The sequence below is a fragment of the Tarenaya hassleriana genome, unplaced genomic scaffold, assembly GCF_000463585.1.
Source record: "Tarenaya hassleriana unplaced genomic scaffold, ASM46358v1 Cleome65, whole genome shotgun sequence".
Taxonomy (NCBI): Eukaryota; Viridiplantae; Streptophyta; class Magnoliopsida; order Brassicales; family Cleomaceae; genus Tarenaya; species Tarenaya hassleriana.
The window spans coordinates 490,583-509,168 of NW_010969032.1; the positions used below are offsets into that span (position 1 = coordinate 490,583).

Below are 18,586 nucleotides of genomic sequence, written 5' to 3' on the forward strand. Positions count from 1 at the left end.
TACAATGAGCAATTCCGATGAATTTATAAAAAACCCATCAACTATATGATAAATTGTTATTTATAGACAGAAGATATTTCATTTAAGTCTCTCTAAAACTTTTCACGTATCGACATTCTCACGATTTAGACTCGTTTTGATTCTTTCAAATCCTTCTTTAAATCTCATGGATCGATTAGGAATTTAGTCGCATTTTCTCATTTGCAACGTATGGAATGTGACATGTTCAGGCTGACCATATAGAAACATCGGCCAAGTGACAAAAAAGAAAGGAACAAAAAAGACGGATACGGCTGAAATTGTAAGGATTTGTTTGGACGGTTTCTCATAATAAGCAAGAAGCCATAACTAATATCAATGTCATTATTACACACACACACACACACAATATATATATATATATATATATATACACACACACATACGTGGGAGGAGGTTACGTATATAAGCTTATGGATATGTGTTTGGGTTGCATGCTATGTCCATGTCTTTTTCACTTGTCTTGTAACATAAAAACATTATCCAAAGACTTTGATCATTGATGTTGTTATTATGATCACGTTCGGAAATTTTACCTCTCGAATCGAATAATTTATTAATTTATGAGATTCAAATGGAGAAAAGTTTTCTGTTTCCTATGGTTTTGTTAATTGATTAACTAGAAAGGATTAATGTTTGTATATATTTTTTCAAGTAAACTATGTTAAACCAAATTAAACATACCTAAACCGGTTATTTAAACCGAGAAAACCATGACAAACACAAGTTGAATCACGTAAAAAAAATAAATAATCCAAACTGATCTGTACCGGTCGTTAAATCATAATACCTCAATTATTTAAATGTTTTAAATTGGAATCTCAAATTCATACCATAACCCACAAAAGCGATGACAATTTACACCCTTGATTTGTTTTTGAAGTTGAAAATCATCGTCAAGGTTAATGTTGAGAATTGTTAGATTTCATATGTTGGAGTATCAATTTAGAAAAATTTAACATTTGGATATCAATTTGGAACATTTTAACATTTGAAGTACAAATTAGATCAAACTAAAAATTTAGGTATTTATTTGGTATATTTTAAAAAGTTGAGGTACTTATATGAGAATGTTTTTGTTAGGGTAGTTCATATATATTAGAAAAAAAAGGCTAAATTATGACATATAAAATGTGAGAGGGAAATTAACTATAAAGTGCATCTGATTTAATAATTCGGAATGGAAATTAACTATAAAGTGAAGTATGGGAAGGTGGTGGGTGGGGCTATCGACAGTGACATAAAGGCTGCTCCATCTATTGACGTGCATGTGCTTCCTCTCAAACACATGCATGCATTCATGCTCTTTCTTTCTTCTCTCCTTCCTTGACGATAATCGAATTCTATTACTTTTGACCTTTTCAAAATTCCTAATCAATCCAATTAGCAAAACTCCATTGTATTTCATAGCATTTACAAAAATAACTCCATTTTGCAAAATAGGACGAATAAATACATAAACGTTCAATCTAATTTAATTGATACTTCAAATATTAAAATATTCTAAATTGATATCTAAAATGTTAAAATATTCTAAATTAATACTCTAACTCACGAAATCAAAAACAATTTACAAATTTGTTCGTTTTTATATTAAAAATTACTCTCTCATATCAATTTTTGGAGTTGGGTATCCATTTTAAACATTTTAACATTTGTGATATTAATTTGAAACAGTTTAACAATTGATATCAAATTAAAAATTTATATATTTATTTAGCATATTTGTAAAATTAGAATACTTATATGAGATTTCCTTAAATAAAATTATATTATTCATAGTCTCAAGTTTCATTTCTCGTCTCTATCTTTGCAAGTGATATTCCTTTCTCTCTTTATCTTTTTTTTAACCCATAAAATTTTTAGTTCTTCTATCTTCAAGTTTTTTTTGGGCATTCGGTATATCCGAAAATTTTAAATTATTTGTCGGAAATTTGAATTCTAGATATTCATGAATCAAGGATTGGGCCGAAAGTAAAATTCAATTAATGAGCCGAGCCAAGCCTCGGCCATTTGGACCCGTTTGGACGATATTATAAGGAAAAGAATAACCCCTGATCATATATAGTATTTAAATCCCAAAAAAACAATTTTATATACTTTTGAATAAATAAAATATTCAATTCCTTATTTTTAAAATATTATTTAATTCCTATTTAATATTCAGAATAAAACACGATTTCCAATTAGAATTCGTAAAGAAGTTTGATGGTGTGGTTAGAAATGCAAAATATCTAAAATACCTTTTTTTGCTAAACTTTACGTACATTCCTCCAGATATGACTATATGACCAAAATAACGATATAGCTACATGATAATCATATTGGTTATAATGTTAAATTTTTTATGATTTCACCAAATGATTAGTGTGATATATAAAGTGTGATCATGGTGATTTGGTGTGATCACCATAAATTTAACGTTATGTCCAATGTGATCATCATGTGACCATACAATAACATAATCGCATCTAGAAGACGGTATTTGTAAAAATAGTTTTAGCAAAAGAATAGTATTTTGGATAATGCCCCAATTAGAAACATACTTCATCACAACATTTTCAAATTACATTAAATCAAATGTTTGTGTATATATTTCAAATTTTATTTCGATGAGACGGAAATCTGTGGGAATCTTGACTTTTACTCTGCTGCCTTAAACCCAACAACATATTTTTAGCGTTCAATAAAAAATTTTTGATTCCATTCTGAAAAATTATTTCTATTCGAATTTAATGTTGGACTTGGGTGTGTTTGAATTCCATATTTATTAAGAAAAATACTTACTTTTAAAAAAATAGATATTTACAAATCCTCTTAACTTGATTTTTGAAAACTTATAACCGGTCAATTTCTATATTAGTTTTAATTTGATATAAATATATAGTATTTATTTTGATTTAATAATATACAATCGAAATATCGACCCTTACCATATGCGTACAAGCAGAAAAAGATTAATGGTATATTCATCATAACAATAAGTTGTTGAACATCAAATTAAAAAAAAAAAAATTGAAACAAGAAACAGAAAAACCATCAACATATCTTACAACAAATATTATGTGTAAAAGTCAAAACAATGCATGTCTGAAAACGCCTTAATATAGAAATCAAGAAACTATAAATAATCTGAATTACCCATTTCCAAAAAATAAAAAAAAATACAAATCAATCCATAATTAAAAAAAAAAGAAGAAGAAACATGGCTCTAGCAATGAAGAAAACAAGCAAGGTGGTAACAATCGTAGCATTGGTGGCAATGCTAATGTTGGTGGAGATGGGTCACTCATCATCATCATCATCATCATCATCATCACCAACACCGCCCCCGCCACCAAAGAGAGATTTGGGGAGAGAGAGAGCGTTTCAAGGCTGCGTCAACCATTGCATAGAGAGAATATGCAGAAGCGTGACGAAAATGGCGACGTATGGAGCGTGCAAGAAGCCATGCACTGATATATGCAGACACCCCAAGCACTTCGGCCTGCCCTTGCCGGGTGGTCCCATTCCGGAACGTGTCTCCAATCACATCTGCCTTTACATGTTTTGCTAATTAATTCTCTTCTTATGAATTTCTCCAATGTTCCTGGAGTTTATTATAAATATTCGATGTGATTGTTTTATATATCCTCACACATGTATCATGCTGCCGTGTATCATCTATATTCACATGTATCCATGTGATTGTTTCATATCTTTATATATATATACACACGTATCGTGTTGTCGTGAAAAATATATAGTTCGATAAATAGTCAATATATATATATATATTATTTAATCGGCATTATATAAAAAATACCATTACTTTGCTATTTTTACTTCAACACATACTATTTTTTAACTGTGACCATGTGACCCATATGACCCAAAATATAATGTAGTCACATTTTGATTTTATTGATTATAACTTTAAATTTATGGTGATCACACTAATTCATTATATTCATACATTGTATATCTTACTAATTATTTGATTAAAACATCATAAATTTAACATTATGAGCAATAAGATCAAAATATGACCACACTATATTTGGGGTCGCATGGATCACATGGTCATAGGTAGAGAAAGATATGTGTTGAAGTCAAAATAGGAAAGTAAAGATATTTTTGATAATGACCAAACTAGACAAAGATGTAAAAGGTTTCCGAAAAAATATCCATAATATTAATATATTTAGATTTTATTTTAAAACATTTATATTAGATAATAGTAAAAAAAATCAGTCAAAAACAGTAAAGAATCAACATCTATAAAAAAAACAGTCAAAGTTTTCCGAAATAATCATATATCTTAAATAATTCTTCCAATATCTATTAAAAAACAGTCAAAAAATCAAAATTTTTGCGTGGATTACGCAATTTTGCCAACAAAAAGTCTGTTGCAGGCTGAATAAAGTTATAGTTACGAAATTTTTTTAATCCTAATTTAAAAATCACAGCTAATCATGTTCTTTGAAGCAATAACTATCATTCCTAAAATAAATTAATTAAATTCCAATTTATGTAAATAACCATTGACTGATGATAGCGGCAGGTTCGGGTAAAAAAAAAGGATTTCCTAATTAATAATCCTAAAATAAATTTGCATTTGCAGGAATTAATTTATTTCATCTTAGGACAATACTATATACTAGCTTAAAATTTTATATGTATATATATATATATATGTGTGTGTAAACTTTGAAGTAACATATGAAGGAATGACCAAACGACAATATTCTGATGGAAACTATTGTTGAAGTAGGAAAATGAATATGTGATTGGAGGAAAATCTAGATTTCGGAGGAACACAATATTATGTTAAATATTGTGAATCATATTTATTTCCGTTATATCTATATTTTCTTTTTGCAGAATATAAATATAACGGAAATAAATACGATTCACAATATTTAACATAATATTGTGTTCCTCCAAAATCTAGATTTTCCTCCAATCACATATTCATTTTCCTATTTCAACATCTATCAAACTCATTTCAACTGTTCTTGAAAGTTTATAAAATTATGTGTTATTTTTACAAGAAAACAATTTATTTCGGGATTTTCAAAATGAGGTTAATTCACAATCGGGGGATTATTACATCCGCTAAATATAAATAAACAAAATTGTAAAATTCTTTTTGCAGAATATAAATATAACGGAAATAAATACGATTCACAATATTTAACATAATATTGTGTTCCTCCAAAATCTAGATTTTCCTCCAATCACATATTCATTTTCCTATTTCAACATCTATCAAACTCATTTCAACTGTTCTTGAAAGTTTATAAAATTATGTGTTATTTTTACAAGAAAACAATTTATTTCGGGATTTTCAAAATGAGGTTAATTCACAATCGGGGGATTATTACATCCGCTAAATATAAATAAACAAAATTGTAAAAACTGATTTCCAAAAAGGTCTCGGAGAAATTAGTCAAACTCAAACTATCCGGTTAAAAGATAAATTAAAGGGAAAATACATATTAATGCACGAACAAACTTGTAAAAAATTCAAAATAAATACACAAACTTTAAATTTCTAAATAAATATATGAACTCTTTCCTAAATGTAACAAGGAAATTAAATATGAAAAAAGGGCTATCATGTTTCTTTCATTTTTTTCTTAATGATTTTCCATCTTCAAACTTTTCTTTTTTCTCTTAATCATCATCAATTCAATCATAATCAAATACAAAAAAATTGAAATCAACAATATTAAAATCATAATCAAATACAAAAAACTAAAAAAAAAACATTTAAAAAAAGATAAATGTTATAATATTTATTTTAAACAATTATTATTTTTTATTCATTTATTTCTATGTATTTATCATACTAATAAATTTATTATATATATATATATATATATATTTATTTAATTTTGTATTTGATTTGATAGAGAAACCAATGTACAAATTTTTTAAAAGATTTTGCATTGATATCTCAACATAGTGGTAAAATTTCATATAAAAAATAATATTCGATTAATTTACAATTATATATTATTGTATAATTTTGGTTTTATACACCAAAACGAAATGTAGACTCTATACTTTCACATACCCTCTTGTTGTTGTTCTGCAGAATCAGAACTATATACCAAAGGAAAAATATTTCTTGAAAAGTTATATAATGATAGGATCAAAGGGTAGCATAAGGATGAGATATGTTACACTCATGTGAATAAAAAACAGTCCAACAGAGAGCTAATTTTAGAAAATTTAGCTGTATTCTTTGAAGTAGTTATATGCTATAAGGAGATAATTATTTTTTGTTAAATCAAGTCCAAAAAATTTCGAAAACAAGAAACAGAAGAAAACCCTTCAACCATTATTGACTAATTCCTAAAGACGACATGTGTAAAAACCAGACCTTGCATAGAGGATGTCTTAAAATAGATCCAAGAACCAATTATATAAACATCACCGAACCCCACGAGAAGTTTATATCCAATAACAAATACAAAAGAGAAGAAGAGTATCGTGTGTACATATATACATTGATTATATATATATGGCTCTAACGATGAAGAAAACATGCAATGTCATGGCCATCATGGCGATGATAATGATGGTTATGGCGGTGGAGATGGGTCATTGCAATACGGAGACGGTAGAGAAATGCGTTACGCATTGCGTCCCGAACGTATGTATGAGAATATCAAAGCATGCAACTGATAAATTATGTGAGAGGCCATGCACGGAACTCTGCCTCCATCCTAATCGCCAAAAAGATTACATTATGCCTCCAATTGGTGGAAACCCCCCAGAGGGTTTTCTCTCTTTCTTCTGCAAATACATTTCCTGCCATTAAATGATCATCAATGTTTGGTTTCTGCAATATGAACAACTGAAATTATGATTATATATTAATCATGATTTTGTATGGATATTATCTTTATTCTTTTCTTTTTGTCATTGTTGTATTTGTTATGCTGAGGAAAATTCATCAAAATGCAAAAGGAAGTTTCTGTCTTCATGATAATATAAGTATTTTTTTTTTATAGAATACGAGGTGTCCTCAATGACGTTCAACTATGACCCGCACCTTTAACCCCTACATATTTAGACTAATCTTCGTTCGTCTATGATTCAAAACACTGACTTAAAGGATTGCTCTATTTTCATTTCTATAATAGGGTTCGAACCCTGACCATTAATTAAGAAACAAAGATCGTGAATTATCTATGTCAATCATTTAGGTTTAATGATAATAAGTATTTGACACAATTACTTTCTTCATATATAAAAAAGAATTAGAGTTTGGGGATCTCGAGAGGGGATATATCACCAATACTCTTTGAATACTATTTGAACTTCATCACATACCCCTCTGTATAAATTAATATGAATATTGATTTTATATTTTGAAATTTGGCGTTGGTAAGTTTATATAAAGTTCTAGATAAAATTAGAGTTTTTAAATTTCTAAATTAAAAGTATTTATTTTAAATTATGAAAATACAAGAAAAAATAATCGATAAGTGTGTCATATGAGTCATACGAATCTTACGGGTCGCAAGGTCATATAGGTCACAAGATTACATGAATTACAAGGTCACATGAGTCATACGGGTGCAATCGAATCATATTTGATGGTATTAAAAAACAAAGACATTGTTGAAGGTGAGATTCATGATGATCATATCGATCATGTGACCCATCTAACTATTTGTAACCTTTGTGACCAATGTAACCCACGAGTCATAGGTTATACGAGTTATATGTCACAGATAAGGGTGTCAAAATAATAGGGTCAAATCCGACATAAGCTCGAATATTTACGGGTCGGGGCTGTTGGACCCGAAACATGAGCGGGCCTAAAATATTTGGCCTAGAGCCTGGCCCTATGAGTTTTTTTGGGATTCGGGCTAAGTTTCAGACTTGAAAATTAATTTTTTTATAAAATAAAATTATAAAATAAATTAAGATAATAAAATACAAAAAAAATATAATATATTTCGCGATAATAAAAAGACAAAAGTTTGATAAAAAGTTATTTTTTATTTAATATAAATTAAAATTAAAATTATTTAATTTAATATGGTTAAAAATTTTAAAAATTTAAAATATTATTTTTTAATTAGAATAATAATTTTTAAACTAATGGTATTGTAATTTTGATTATATCATCTATAAAATATTACATCCTAAATTATTTAGCATTACAAGTTTTTAATTTTTGTATAAATCTCTATATTGTATAATATTTTTATATTTTTCTTATATATGCATGTATATATATTTTATCTATATATGTATATATAAGATTTAAAAATGTATATACATATATATACATATATATATACACATGATTAAATGTGTGTGAATATATATATATATGTGTATATATATATATAATTTATATTTTAATCGGGTCTACGGGTCGATCCGGTCCGAACCCGTTTTTGGCCCGTCCATCCCGACCCGATGAACGAATGGGCCTTGATTTTCGAAACCCAAGCCCTTAAATTTTACCGGCGGGTTCAGACTAGATATCGAGCCTCGGACTTTTCTGACTTCCCTAGTAATAGGTCACATGGGTCACAAGTCATATGGAACACAAATCATATGAGTTGCAGTCACATAAGTAACATAAGTCCCAGGTTATCTGAAACTGCCAAACGAGGTTACAGGAGAATGTAGATTTCATAGTTTATAAGCTAGTTCGCTTAATACCTAAGATGTTCCTCGTTGCCGGGTCTGACTTATTCTCGGAAGGCGATATATATGCTCGAGGTTAAGTGTGCTGAGAGACTTCAGCAAAATATCGACGACTGTGATTGCGGTATTTTTTCGACAAAATAAGTTGAGGCGACGAAAATATACCAAGATCCGTAAACAGATGACCATTTTTTGATAACTCATGCGAATACAAAATAGTCAAACAAATAATTAATTTTAGAAAATTTAGTTGTATTCTTTGAAGTTTTTAACTGCTATCAGGAGATAACCATTTTTTGATAAATCAAGTCCAAAACATTTACAGAAGAAAATCCTTCAACCATTATTGGCTAATTCCTAAAGATAACGTGTAAAAACCAGACTATGCATACGAGGATGTCTTAAAATAGATGTAAGAACCAACAATATATAAACCACCAAACCCCAAGAGGAATTTATATCCAATAACAAAAAAAAAAAAAAAAGACAGAAGAACAAGATCGCGTATATATATACACATTGATTATATATGGCTCTAACGATGAAGAAAACATGCAATGTCATGGCCATCATGGCGATGATAATGATGGTCATGGCGGTGGAGATGGGTCATTGCAATACGGAGACGGTAAAGAAATGCGTTACGCATTGCGTTCCGAACATATGTACGAGAATATCAAAGCATGCAACTCATAAATTATGTGAGAGGCCATGCACGGAATTCTGCCTCCATCCTAACCATCAAAAAGCTTACATTATGCCTCCAAGTGGTGGAAACCCCCCAGAGGGTTATCTCTCTTTCTTCTGCAAATACATTTCCTGCAATTAAATGATCATTAATATTTGGTTTCTGCCATATGAATAATTGAAATATTTATTTTCTTATATCCATTATTATTATGATTATTCTTTTTTCATTGTTGCATTTGTTATATTGAGCAATAAAATTATGAGATTTATGGTCCAATCACATGTCATATCATAAATTCATGAAGAATATTGTATTTTTTTCGAGAGAAATATTATAATTCTTTGATAACGGTATACATTTTTCTACGGTTTGTCAGTGGATGAGATATCCCAATATTATTTACTTTCCTGTTTTAATTTAATTATATAATATTGATTTATCTCCGTCCAATTCTAACATTATAAGATTTGAAGTCCGGTGGAGAATAGAAGGCTATACTGGTTTATTCTTACATGACTTTGCATTATAAAATTATGATTGATTACAAACATGACCGCGATTTGAATTTGTGGATGATTTGAAGTGAAGACAATATGCTTGTGGATAAAATTATTTTAATATAAATACGAGTAATTAATCTAATGGTCAAAGAAGATGGACGTATATTAGAAGTCCCTTATAATCGGACCTTCTACCTTCAAATGCATTATCCCAAAGTTGATACATTGGTGAATATTGCTTGTGTTGTGTCACTCATGAAGCCCTTCTCCACGGTATTAATTTTTGTAAATATTATTGGATTAAAAAATTATTATTTATTTTTAATATACACCATTACAATATCGCAAAATTCCATTGTAATAATAATCTATTGTGCCTCACAAATAGATGTTCATCTTAATATACAGAACTGTAAAGACAATATATCATTCAACATTTATCACACAATTCATCAAAATGCAAAAGGAAAATTCCGTATTCATGATAATAAGTATTTGACACAATCACTTTCTGCATAATATATAGAAAGGGATTAGATATTCCAATGGAAAATTTTTCAAGTTGGCTAATTTTTATGGGAGTTTGCAAATTTCGGAATTTGTTTTCCAGAGTCGGGCATGTTCGAGATTTTCTATGAGATCATCAACCCTAAAAACTATAATCTATTTTTAGTTGGTTTTGGATTCGATCAGGGTTCGTTTCAAATTTATTTTTACTAAAAATAGTATCCGTTTTTTTTAAATATTTATATTTCGGTTTCAGATTATTTTCTTACGGAGTTTGAATTAGTTTAATTTGATTGAAACAAATTATATCTAATCCACTATAGAGCTTCGATTAAAATACACCATATATTATATGACAATACAAAAATGAAATGTAGATCCTTTACTTGGTATAAACTCCCGTATTATGTAGAGTTACGGAACGAAAACATATTTTTTGAAATTTATTTAATGATAGGAACCAAAGGTAGTTGAACGACTACTATATTATTATTAATGGTAAATATTATATATGTAAATGACCGTACAAAAGATATTACAAAAGGTAATACATATATTAGAATTCATAATTAGAATTCATAATAGCAAATCAGAATAATAAACTAAAAAGATTGAAAGTTAAATAGTAAGTCATCGTAAAGTGAGCACTAGAAATGGTATGCAACGTGGGTCGCAAGTGTTCCATGTTGGATGGTAAGAGACACTAAAGTCTACCTTTTCCCTTTCGAACTTTTCCGACCAGTGTGAAATCCATGGGATCGAGAGGTATGTTGACAGCACGAGGACGTAGAACACGCTGATCTCCTTGGACTTTACCAGCAGTGGAGGAACGAGTTTGTAGAATTCTTTGTGATTCTGCCACTAGTTCTTCATCTGAGTCAAAACGGAATTTTGGACAAGTAGTATTTCCATTTATGTGGTTAAGGTGAATCGATTTGGTGGAAGTAGGCGACGCAAGGTCTGGATCATGCGGAGAAGGGGTATTTTGAAAGGAGTCCATACATGGAGTTGTGATAAAAGGTACCGTTTTGTGGTGGCGACTAGGGTCCGATGATTCCGGAAGAGGGATATTAGCGGGGCTAACATGAGATACGACGATCTCAGTGGTTTTGATAAGTGGTAATGTGAAGTCCGATTGCTCCTCGGCAGTCCCGTCAGATGGCGGGTCTTGAGGATTCTCCTCGGAGTGCTTCTCAGTCTTGCTCACAACAGATTTTGTTGGACAACTATATTATTATTAGATTTGGCTAACACTTATATTAAACCAACACAGTTGATTTTAGAAAATTGAGTTGCAGTTTTGAAGTTATCAACTACAATAAGATGACAGCCATTTTTATGATAACTCACTCACGTCCAAAAATTTCGAAAACAAGAAACTGAAGAAAGCCCTCCAACCATTGTTAACTAATTCCTTAAGAAACAGACGAGGATGTCTAAAAATAGATCCAAGAACCCACTATATAAATATCACCAAGCCCCATGAGAAGTTTATATCTACTAACAACAACAAAAAATCCTCAAATAAAAAAGAGAAGGAAGAGTATCGTGTACATAAATATTCATAGATTATGGCTCTAACGATGAGGAAAGCATGCAATGTCATGGCTATAATGGCCATGATAATAATGGCTATGGCAGTGGAGATGGGCCATTGCAATACGGAGAGGACGGAGAGATGCGTTAATCATTGCGTTACGGACATATGTCTGGGGATATCAAAGAGTGCAACTGTTGAGTTATGTCAGAAGCCTTGTACGGAACTCTGCACCCATCCTGATTTCCATGACGATTACATCACGCCTCCAAAAGATGGAAAATCTGAAAATAAGCTTTTCGCCTTTTTCTGCAGATACTTTACCTGCTTTCGCAAATCATTGTCCGGGTAGGGCATATAAGGCTACCGATTTATTATTACGTGACATTGCATTATGAAATTATGATTGAATTTCTATATGATTCCAAGTGAAGATGAATGTATTCAAACACGTTATCTTTGATGTTTTTCCGTTAAAACGTTGTGAAATGAAATTATTGTTGATTTATTATTAGAAAACGTTCCTTAATCCGCCTTCTATCTTGAAATGTCTCGTTTTGTAACTTATACCAAAGTTGACATATCGATGAATATTGATTCTACGGCGTTACAAAACCGTGACAAGAAATCTCGGTCTGTCGTGAAGCCCTTCTCCACTGTCATACTTATGTATGCAATTCCACTGTAATAATAATCAATCGTGCAAAGGCGAAAATGAAAAAGAGAAGTTTAGTCTTCATATATTGACATCTTTACCGCTTGTTGACGATAAGTATTTGACACAATCACTTTAATTTCCATATACATAAAAAGAGATTAGAGTTTTGGGATCGCGATTGAGAGGGATAAGTGATTTAGTTTTTTGTAACTAATTAAACCAGTTGAACCAATCCGGTTTTATATATTTTAAACTGGTCAGAATTAAATCAAAAATTTGTTGACGTGGTATACAAATCTGACAACATTCGGTGTGGATGTCACATCAGACACCACTTATAATAAAAATACGGTGTATTATCCAAAATACACTCCTTTCGCTAAAAGCACTTCTGCACATACCATTCTACACATGTGATCATGTCACCAATGATCGTATGGCGGTAACGTTGAATTTATGGTGATCACATCAAGTCACTATGGTCACACCTTACATATCACACTAATCACTTGGTGAAATCATCATAAATTTAACGTTATGACCAATGTAACCACCACGTGACTATAACATAATTTTGGTCACATGATCACATATGAAAAATAATATGTCCAAATGTAGTTGTGGAAAAATAAGGGTATTTTGGATAGAGCCCGCCTCTTACTGGTCAACATCTCACAAAGTTTTACAAGTTTAGGTAATTTAATGACAATGTTTTTATTAATTTTTGGTTCATTTTGGATTATATCTAGGTCCGTTTCAAATTTGATTTTTTTTTATTAATAATAATAAACATTTTGTAAAAGAAATATTTATATTTTGGTTTCGGATTAATTATTTTCTTATCTGAGTTGGATTAGTTTATTTAAATTTAAAAAAATATTTAATCCAATTTATAAATCAACTTCGATTAAAATACACAATATATTATATTATTTGACAATACCAAAATAAAATCTTAACCCTTTTATTGGTATACACTCCCATAGTATGCAGAGTCACGACTATGTGGAAAGAAAATATATTTCTTGAAATGCATAATAAGGATGCGAAATATCTCACATATGTTAAAACTCATGCAAACGAAAATAATCCAACACAGTTATTTTTAGAAAATTTTGATGTATTCTTTGAAAGTTAGAAACCGCAATAAGGAGACAGCCATTTCTTGATAACTCACGTCCAAAAATTTCAAAAACAAGAAACAGAAGAAAACCATTCAACAATTACAAACTAATTCCTAAAAAAGATGCATACGAGAATGTCTTAAAATAGATCCAAGAACCGACTTTATATAAATATGATCAAACCCCACGAGAAGTAATTATATCCAAGAGCAAAAAAGAAACCCATCAAATAAAAAAGAGAAGAAGAGTATTGTGTGTGTATATATACATTGATTATATATGGCTCTAACAATGAAGAAAACATGTAATGTCATGGGTATCATGGCGATGATAATGATGGTTATGTCGGTGGAGATGGGTCATTGCAATACGGAGATGATAGAGAAATGCGTTAAGCATTGCGTTTCAGACATATGTATGGTTATGGCAAAGAGCCCAACTGTTGAGTTATGTCAGAAGCCTTGTACGGAAGTCTGCAAACATCCTCAATTTCATGAAAATATGATTTTGCCTACTAAAAATGGCATCTGTGATTGGATTCCCTGCAAGTAATAATTCACTGTTTGGTTTCTGCCATGCCATATGAACACCTGAAATATTTATTTTCTTATATCCATTATTATTTCGATTATATATATGCAAATTGTAATCATGTTGTTGTACGGAAGTCTGCAAACATCTTAAATATCATCAAGATTATATTCAGCCTTGAAACACCCAATGGATATGTGATTGGATTCCTTTCAAATATTTTTTTAGGAATTAGTTAACAATTGTTGAATGGTTTTCTTCTGTTCAACGAAAAAACAAAGAAAAATTGTATGCATCTTCCTCGGGGTCTCGTCAAGGACATCGAGCAAATATGCTCGGCGTTTCTTTGGACACGGGCGCCCAATTTGGCTAAGGGTAGCTTGGAGCAAACTCTGCACTCCTAAAACTGTAGGCGGCTTAGATCTCAAACGTTTAGCCGATTGGAACACAATCCTCTGTCTCAAGCTAATATATATGGTTACTTTTCACAAACAGTGGTTTCCCTTTGGGTGGCGTGGACTAAGGTCAACTTGATTGTTGGAAAGCCATTTTGGGATTTGAATCCGAGAGGAAGGGGAAGCTGGGCGTGGCGTAACTGCTAAAGCTCCGGGAAATGACAAGAGGGTATCTACGTACGGTGCAGAGTAGGCAATGGACAGGTGTGCAAATTCTGGTTAGTCTCTTGGCTCCCTCTGGGTCCCATAATTCAGTTCATAGAGAAATGGGGCCGAGACAGTTGGGTATTCCACGAGACTCGTTTGTTAGTGATGCATGCAACTCTGATGGTTGGATCATACCACCAGCGAGGACCACTGAAGTCGAAGCTATCCATTGTTCCCTCCTTGGGATGGCTCTTCCAGCTACTTCCCCGTTGGATGACGTATTTTACTGGTCGTCTTCATACATGATTGCCGACACTAAGCCTTTCACGACGAGCAGAGCCTGGAAAATGTCTCAAGGATTGCTTCCTTCTGTGTCATGGTCCAAGGTCATCTAGTTCAAATATTCTATTCCTATGTACTCATTTACTTAGGCACTTCCGGCTGGTTGCTAACCAAGTCTCTCATTTCCAAGCACATTTCACAGTAATACAAATTTACGGTTTAAAAAAACAACAGAGAGAAGTCGAGGGTTAGGGTTTGGATCCTGGTGATCGAGAGGGAGAAGATGGATTTAGGTTTGTTGGTTTTATTTTCATTTTTTAGGTTTACTATTATTAGTTCAAGCCATCGGAATTAAATTTGAAATTTGCTGATGTGGCACAAACTTATATCATGGCATATGACTAGCTAGACCATAAATCACATAATTTTATTGCTCAACATAACAAATATATGTTAAACATTCACATTAACAACGAAAAAGAATAAAGATAATACCCATACAAAATCATGATATATAATGATAATAATAATGGATATATATAATAAGGAAATAAATGTTTCGGATGTTCATATGGCAGAAACCAAACAATGACTATTAACTGCAGGAAATCCAATCGCAGATGCCGTGCCATAGGGGGCTTCCAGTTCCAGGCGTGATGTAATCTTGATGATATTTAGGATGTTTGCAGAGTTCCGTACAAGGCTTCTGACACAACTCAACGGTCGGGCTCTTTGCTCTAACCATGCATACGTGCGAAACGCAATTCTTCACGCATTTCTCTATCCTCTCCGTATTGCAATGACCCATCTCCACAACCATAACCATCGTTATCATCGCCATTATGACCATGACATCGCATGTTTTCCTCATTGTTAGAGCCATATATCAATGTAAATATACTATTATATGCTCTCCTTCTCTTTTTTATTTGATGATTTTTTGTTTTTTGGTCAGTGATATATAGACTTCTCGTGGGGTTCTTGGATCTATTTTAAGACATTCTCGTATGCATCTTTTTTAGGAATTAGTTAACAATTGTTGAATTGTTTTCTTCTGTTAATTTCTTGTTTTCGAAATTTTTGGAGGTGAGCTATCGAGAAATGGTTTCTAACTTCAAAGGATACATCAAATAATATAATATATGGTGTAATTTAATCGAAGTCGATCTATAAATTAGATTATATACGATTTTTTAATTAAAATAAACTTATTCAAACTCGATAAGAAAATAATCTGAAACCAAAATATAAATATTTCTTTTACACAATGGATATTATTAAAAAAAAATCAAATTTGAAACGAACCTAGATATAATCCAAAGCAAACTAAAAATTGATTATATCTTTTAGGGTTGATCTCATAAGAATTACCGGACATTGGAAAACAAATTCCTAAACTTACAAAACCTGTAAAATCACCAAACTTGAAATAATTGGTATTGGGATACAAAGTTGACCAACGTTGACACTAAGAGCGTTAAGTCAAAATTTCATGCCACCTGCAAAATGTTTTGTAATATCCTACGTAACCGTATCGAAATCCTATTTCTAAAACACAACTCATTTAAATTACAAAAATCCAAATTCTCTAAATCAAAATCGCTTAAGTCACTGAAATCTCGAAACCGAAATCTCTAAAAACAAAGCAAACCGAAATTCCGAAATCCTATGGTTATGTGAAAAATTGTAAAATATTTTGCGATTTAGTTTGAGATTTTGAAAATTTAGAACTTTTGAGTAAGTTTTTATAAAAATTGATGCAGGAATTAAAAATATTAACAAAAATTTGTGAGAGAATATGAGATTTTTCCTTAAAAATGAATCGGTTTGGTTTAATGACTTGTTAGACACCACTAAAGTTATTAGCGGTCAACACCGGTCCAATTTTTTTTATACGTTAGAGAACCTGCCCTTACAGTCTTTCGGTCGGACCTCGAAACGTCTCACAGTCCTTTCTGAAGGGCCGAACGAATGACACAGCATCGCGGATAGTAAACTCCAATAGCCCTATGCAATAGTCGGCAAGCTACACATAAAAGATAAAGAAGACAAAGCTGATCGATTCAGGAGAAACTTGACATCAGGAGAAATCGAACCGAACACCTTGTGTAAGGACGAATAATCACTTTTCAACTGAGCTAGGTGCTTTTCCCAGTCCACTTTGTATTATTCACAACGTTTTACAAATTCAAGAATTCTGAAGACAAATTTTTAAGTAAAGCAATTTTTATAAAAATTTAACAAGTTTGAGAATTAATTTTCTATGAATTCAATAATTTTTTATGGGATTAATCCTATCTTTTGTAAACCAAATCAGAATAAAAAAAAATTCTAGATATTTTTTTAGCTTGCAAATATATTTACGAAGTGATTTTAACGTTTATCTTAATAAAAACACAAAATAATTTTAACATTTATCACACAATTCATCAAAACAAGGACTTTAGAAAATTGAGTTGCAGTTTTTGAAGTTATCACCTGCAATAAGGTGATAGCCATTTTGTTATAACTCACGTCCAAAATTTTCGAAAACAAGATGCCGAAGAAAACCCTTCAACCATTGTTAACTATTTTTTTTTTGTTAACCACACATTTCGTGGAAGTTATGAAATTGATAATAATAAAAATAATAACTAATTCCTTAAAACGGCATGTGTAAAAACCGCACCATGCATACGAGGATGTCTTAAAATAGATCAAAGAACGGACTATATATAAATCACCAAACGAGAAGTTTATATCTACTAACAACAACAAAATCATCAAATAAAAAAGAGAAGAACAGCATCGTGTATACATATATACACATAGATTATGGCTCTAACGATGAGAAAAACATGCAATGTCATGGCCATCATGGCGATGATAATGATGGTTATGATGGCGGGGATGGGCCATTGTAACACGGAGAAGATAGAGAAATGCGTGGAGCATTGCGTCTCGGACATATGTTTGGGATTATCAAAGCATGCGACTGTCGAGTTGTGTCAGAAACCTTGTACGGAAATCTGCACTCATCCTCCATCTCATCATCAATATCATGAAGATGTGATTTTGCCTCCACAAGATCGAGACTTCCTGGCTGAAGTTCGCGCCATGTGCTGTAAATATTTCTCCTGCAATTAATAATCCTTGTTTGGTTTTCATTGTGTTTTCTGCATTAACATCTAAAATATTTATTTCTTTTCCTTTTTCAATCCATTGTTATGGCGATCATATATATATATATATATATATGATCATATTGTTGTATGAGTATTTTTTTTTTCGTGTATCATTATTCTTTTCTTTCTTTTTTCGTGTATCACTATGGTTTGCTAAGCAATAAAATTATGAGATTTATGATATGTATATGCATGTATGCTATTATTCAATATTAATGATAATTTTTATTAAAAAAAATATTAATGATAATGATATATAGCATCAAATATATAATTAGGATAAGATGATC

General features: G+C 31.1%; 1 protein-coding gene across 1 annotated transcript; it reads left to right on the forward strand.

Moving 5' to 3' along the window:
* Positions 1 to 6,499: 6,499 nt before the first annotated feature.
* On the forward strand, positions 6,500 to 7,013 carry LOC104800186. Its single transcript, XM_010522936.1, has one exon. The coding sequence runs from the start codon at positions 6,551 to 6,553 to the stop codon at positions 6,848 to 6,850; it is 300 nt and encodes a 99-aa protein (XP_010521238.1). The 5' UTR covers positions 6,500 to 6,550; the 3' UTR covers positions 6,851 to 7,013.
* Positions 7,014 to 18,586: the final 11,573 nt, after the last annotated feature.

Bases quoted from the DNA above. Each gene is read 5' to 3' on its own strand.
- LOC104800186 (XM_010522936.1), top strand. From the start codon at position 6,551: ATGGCTCTAACGATGAAGAAAACATGCAATGTCATGGCCATCATGGCG.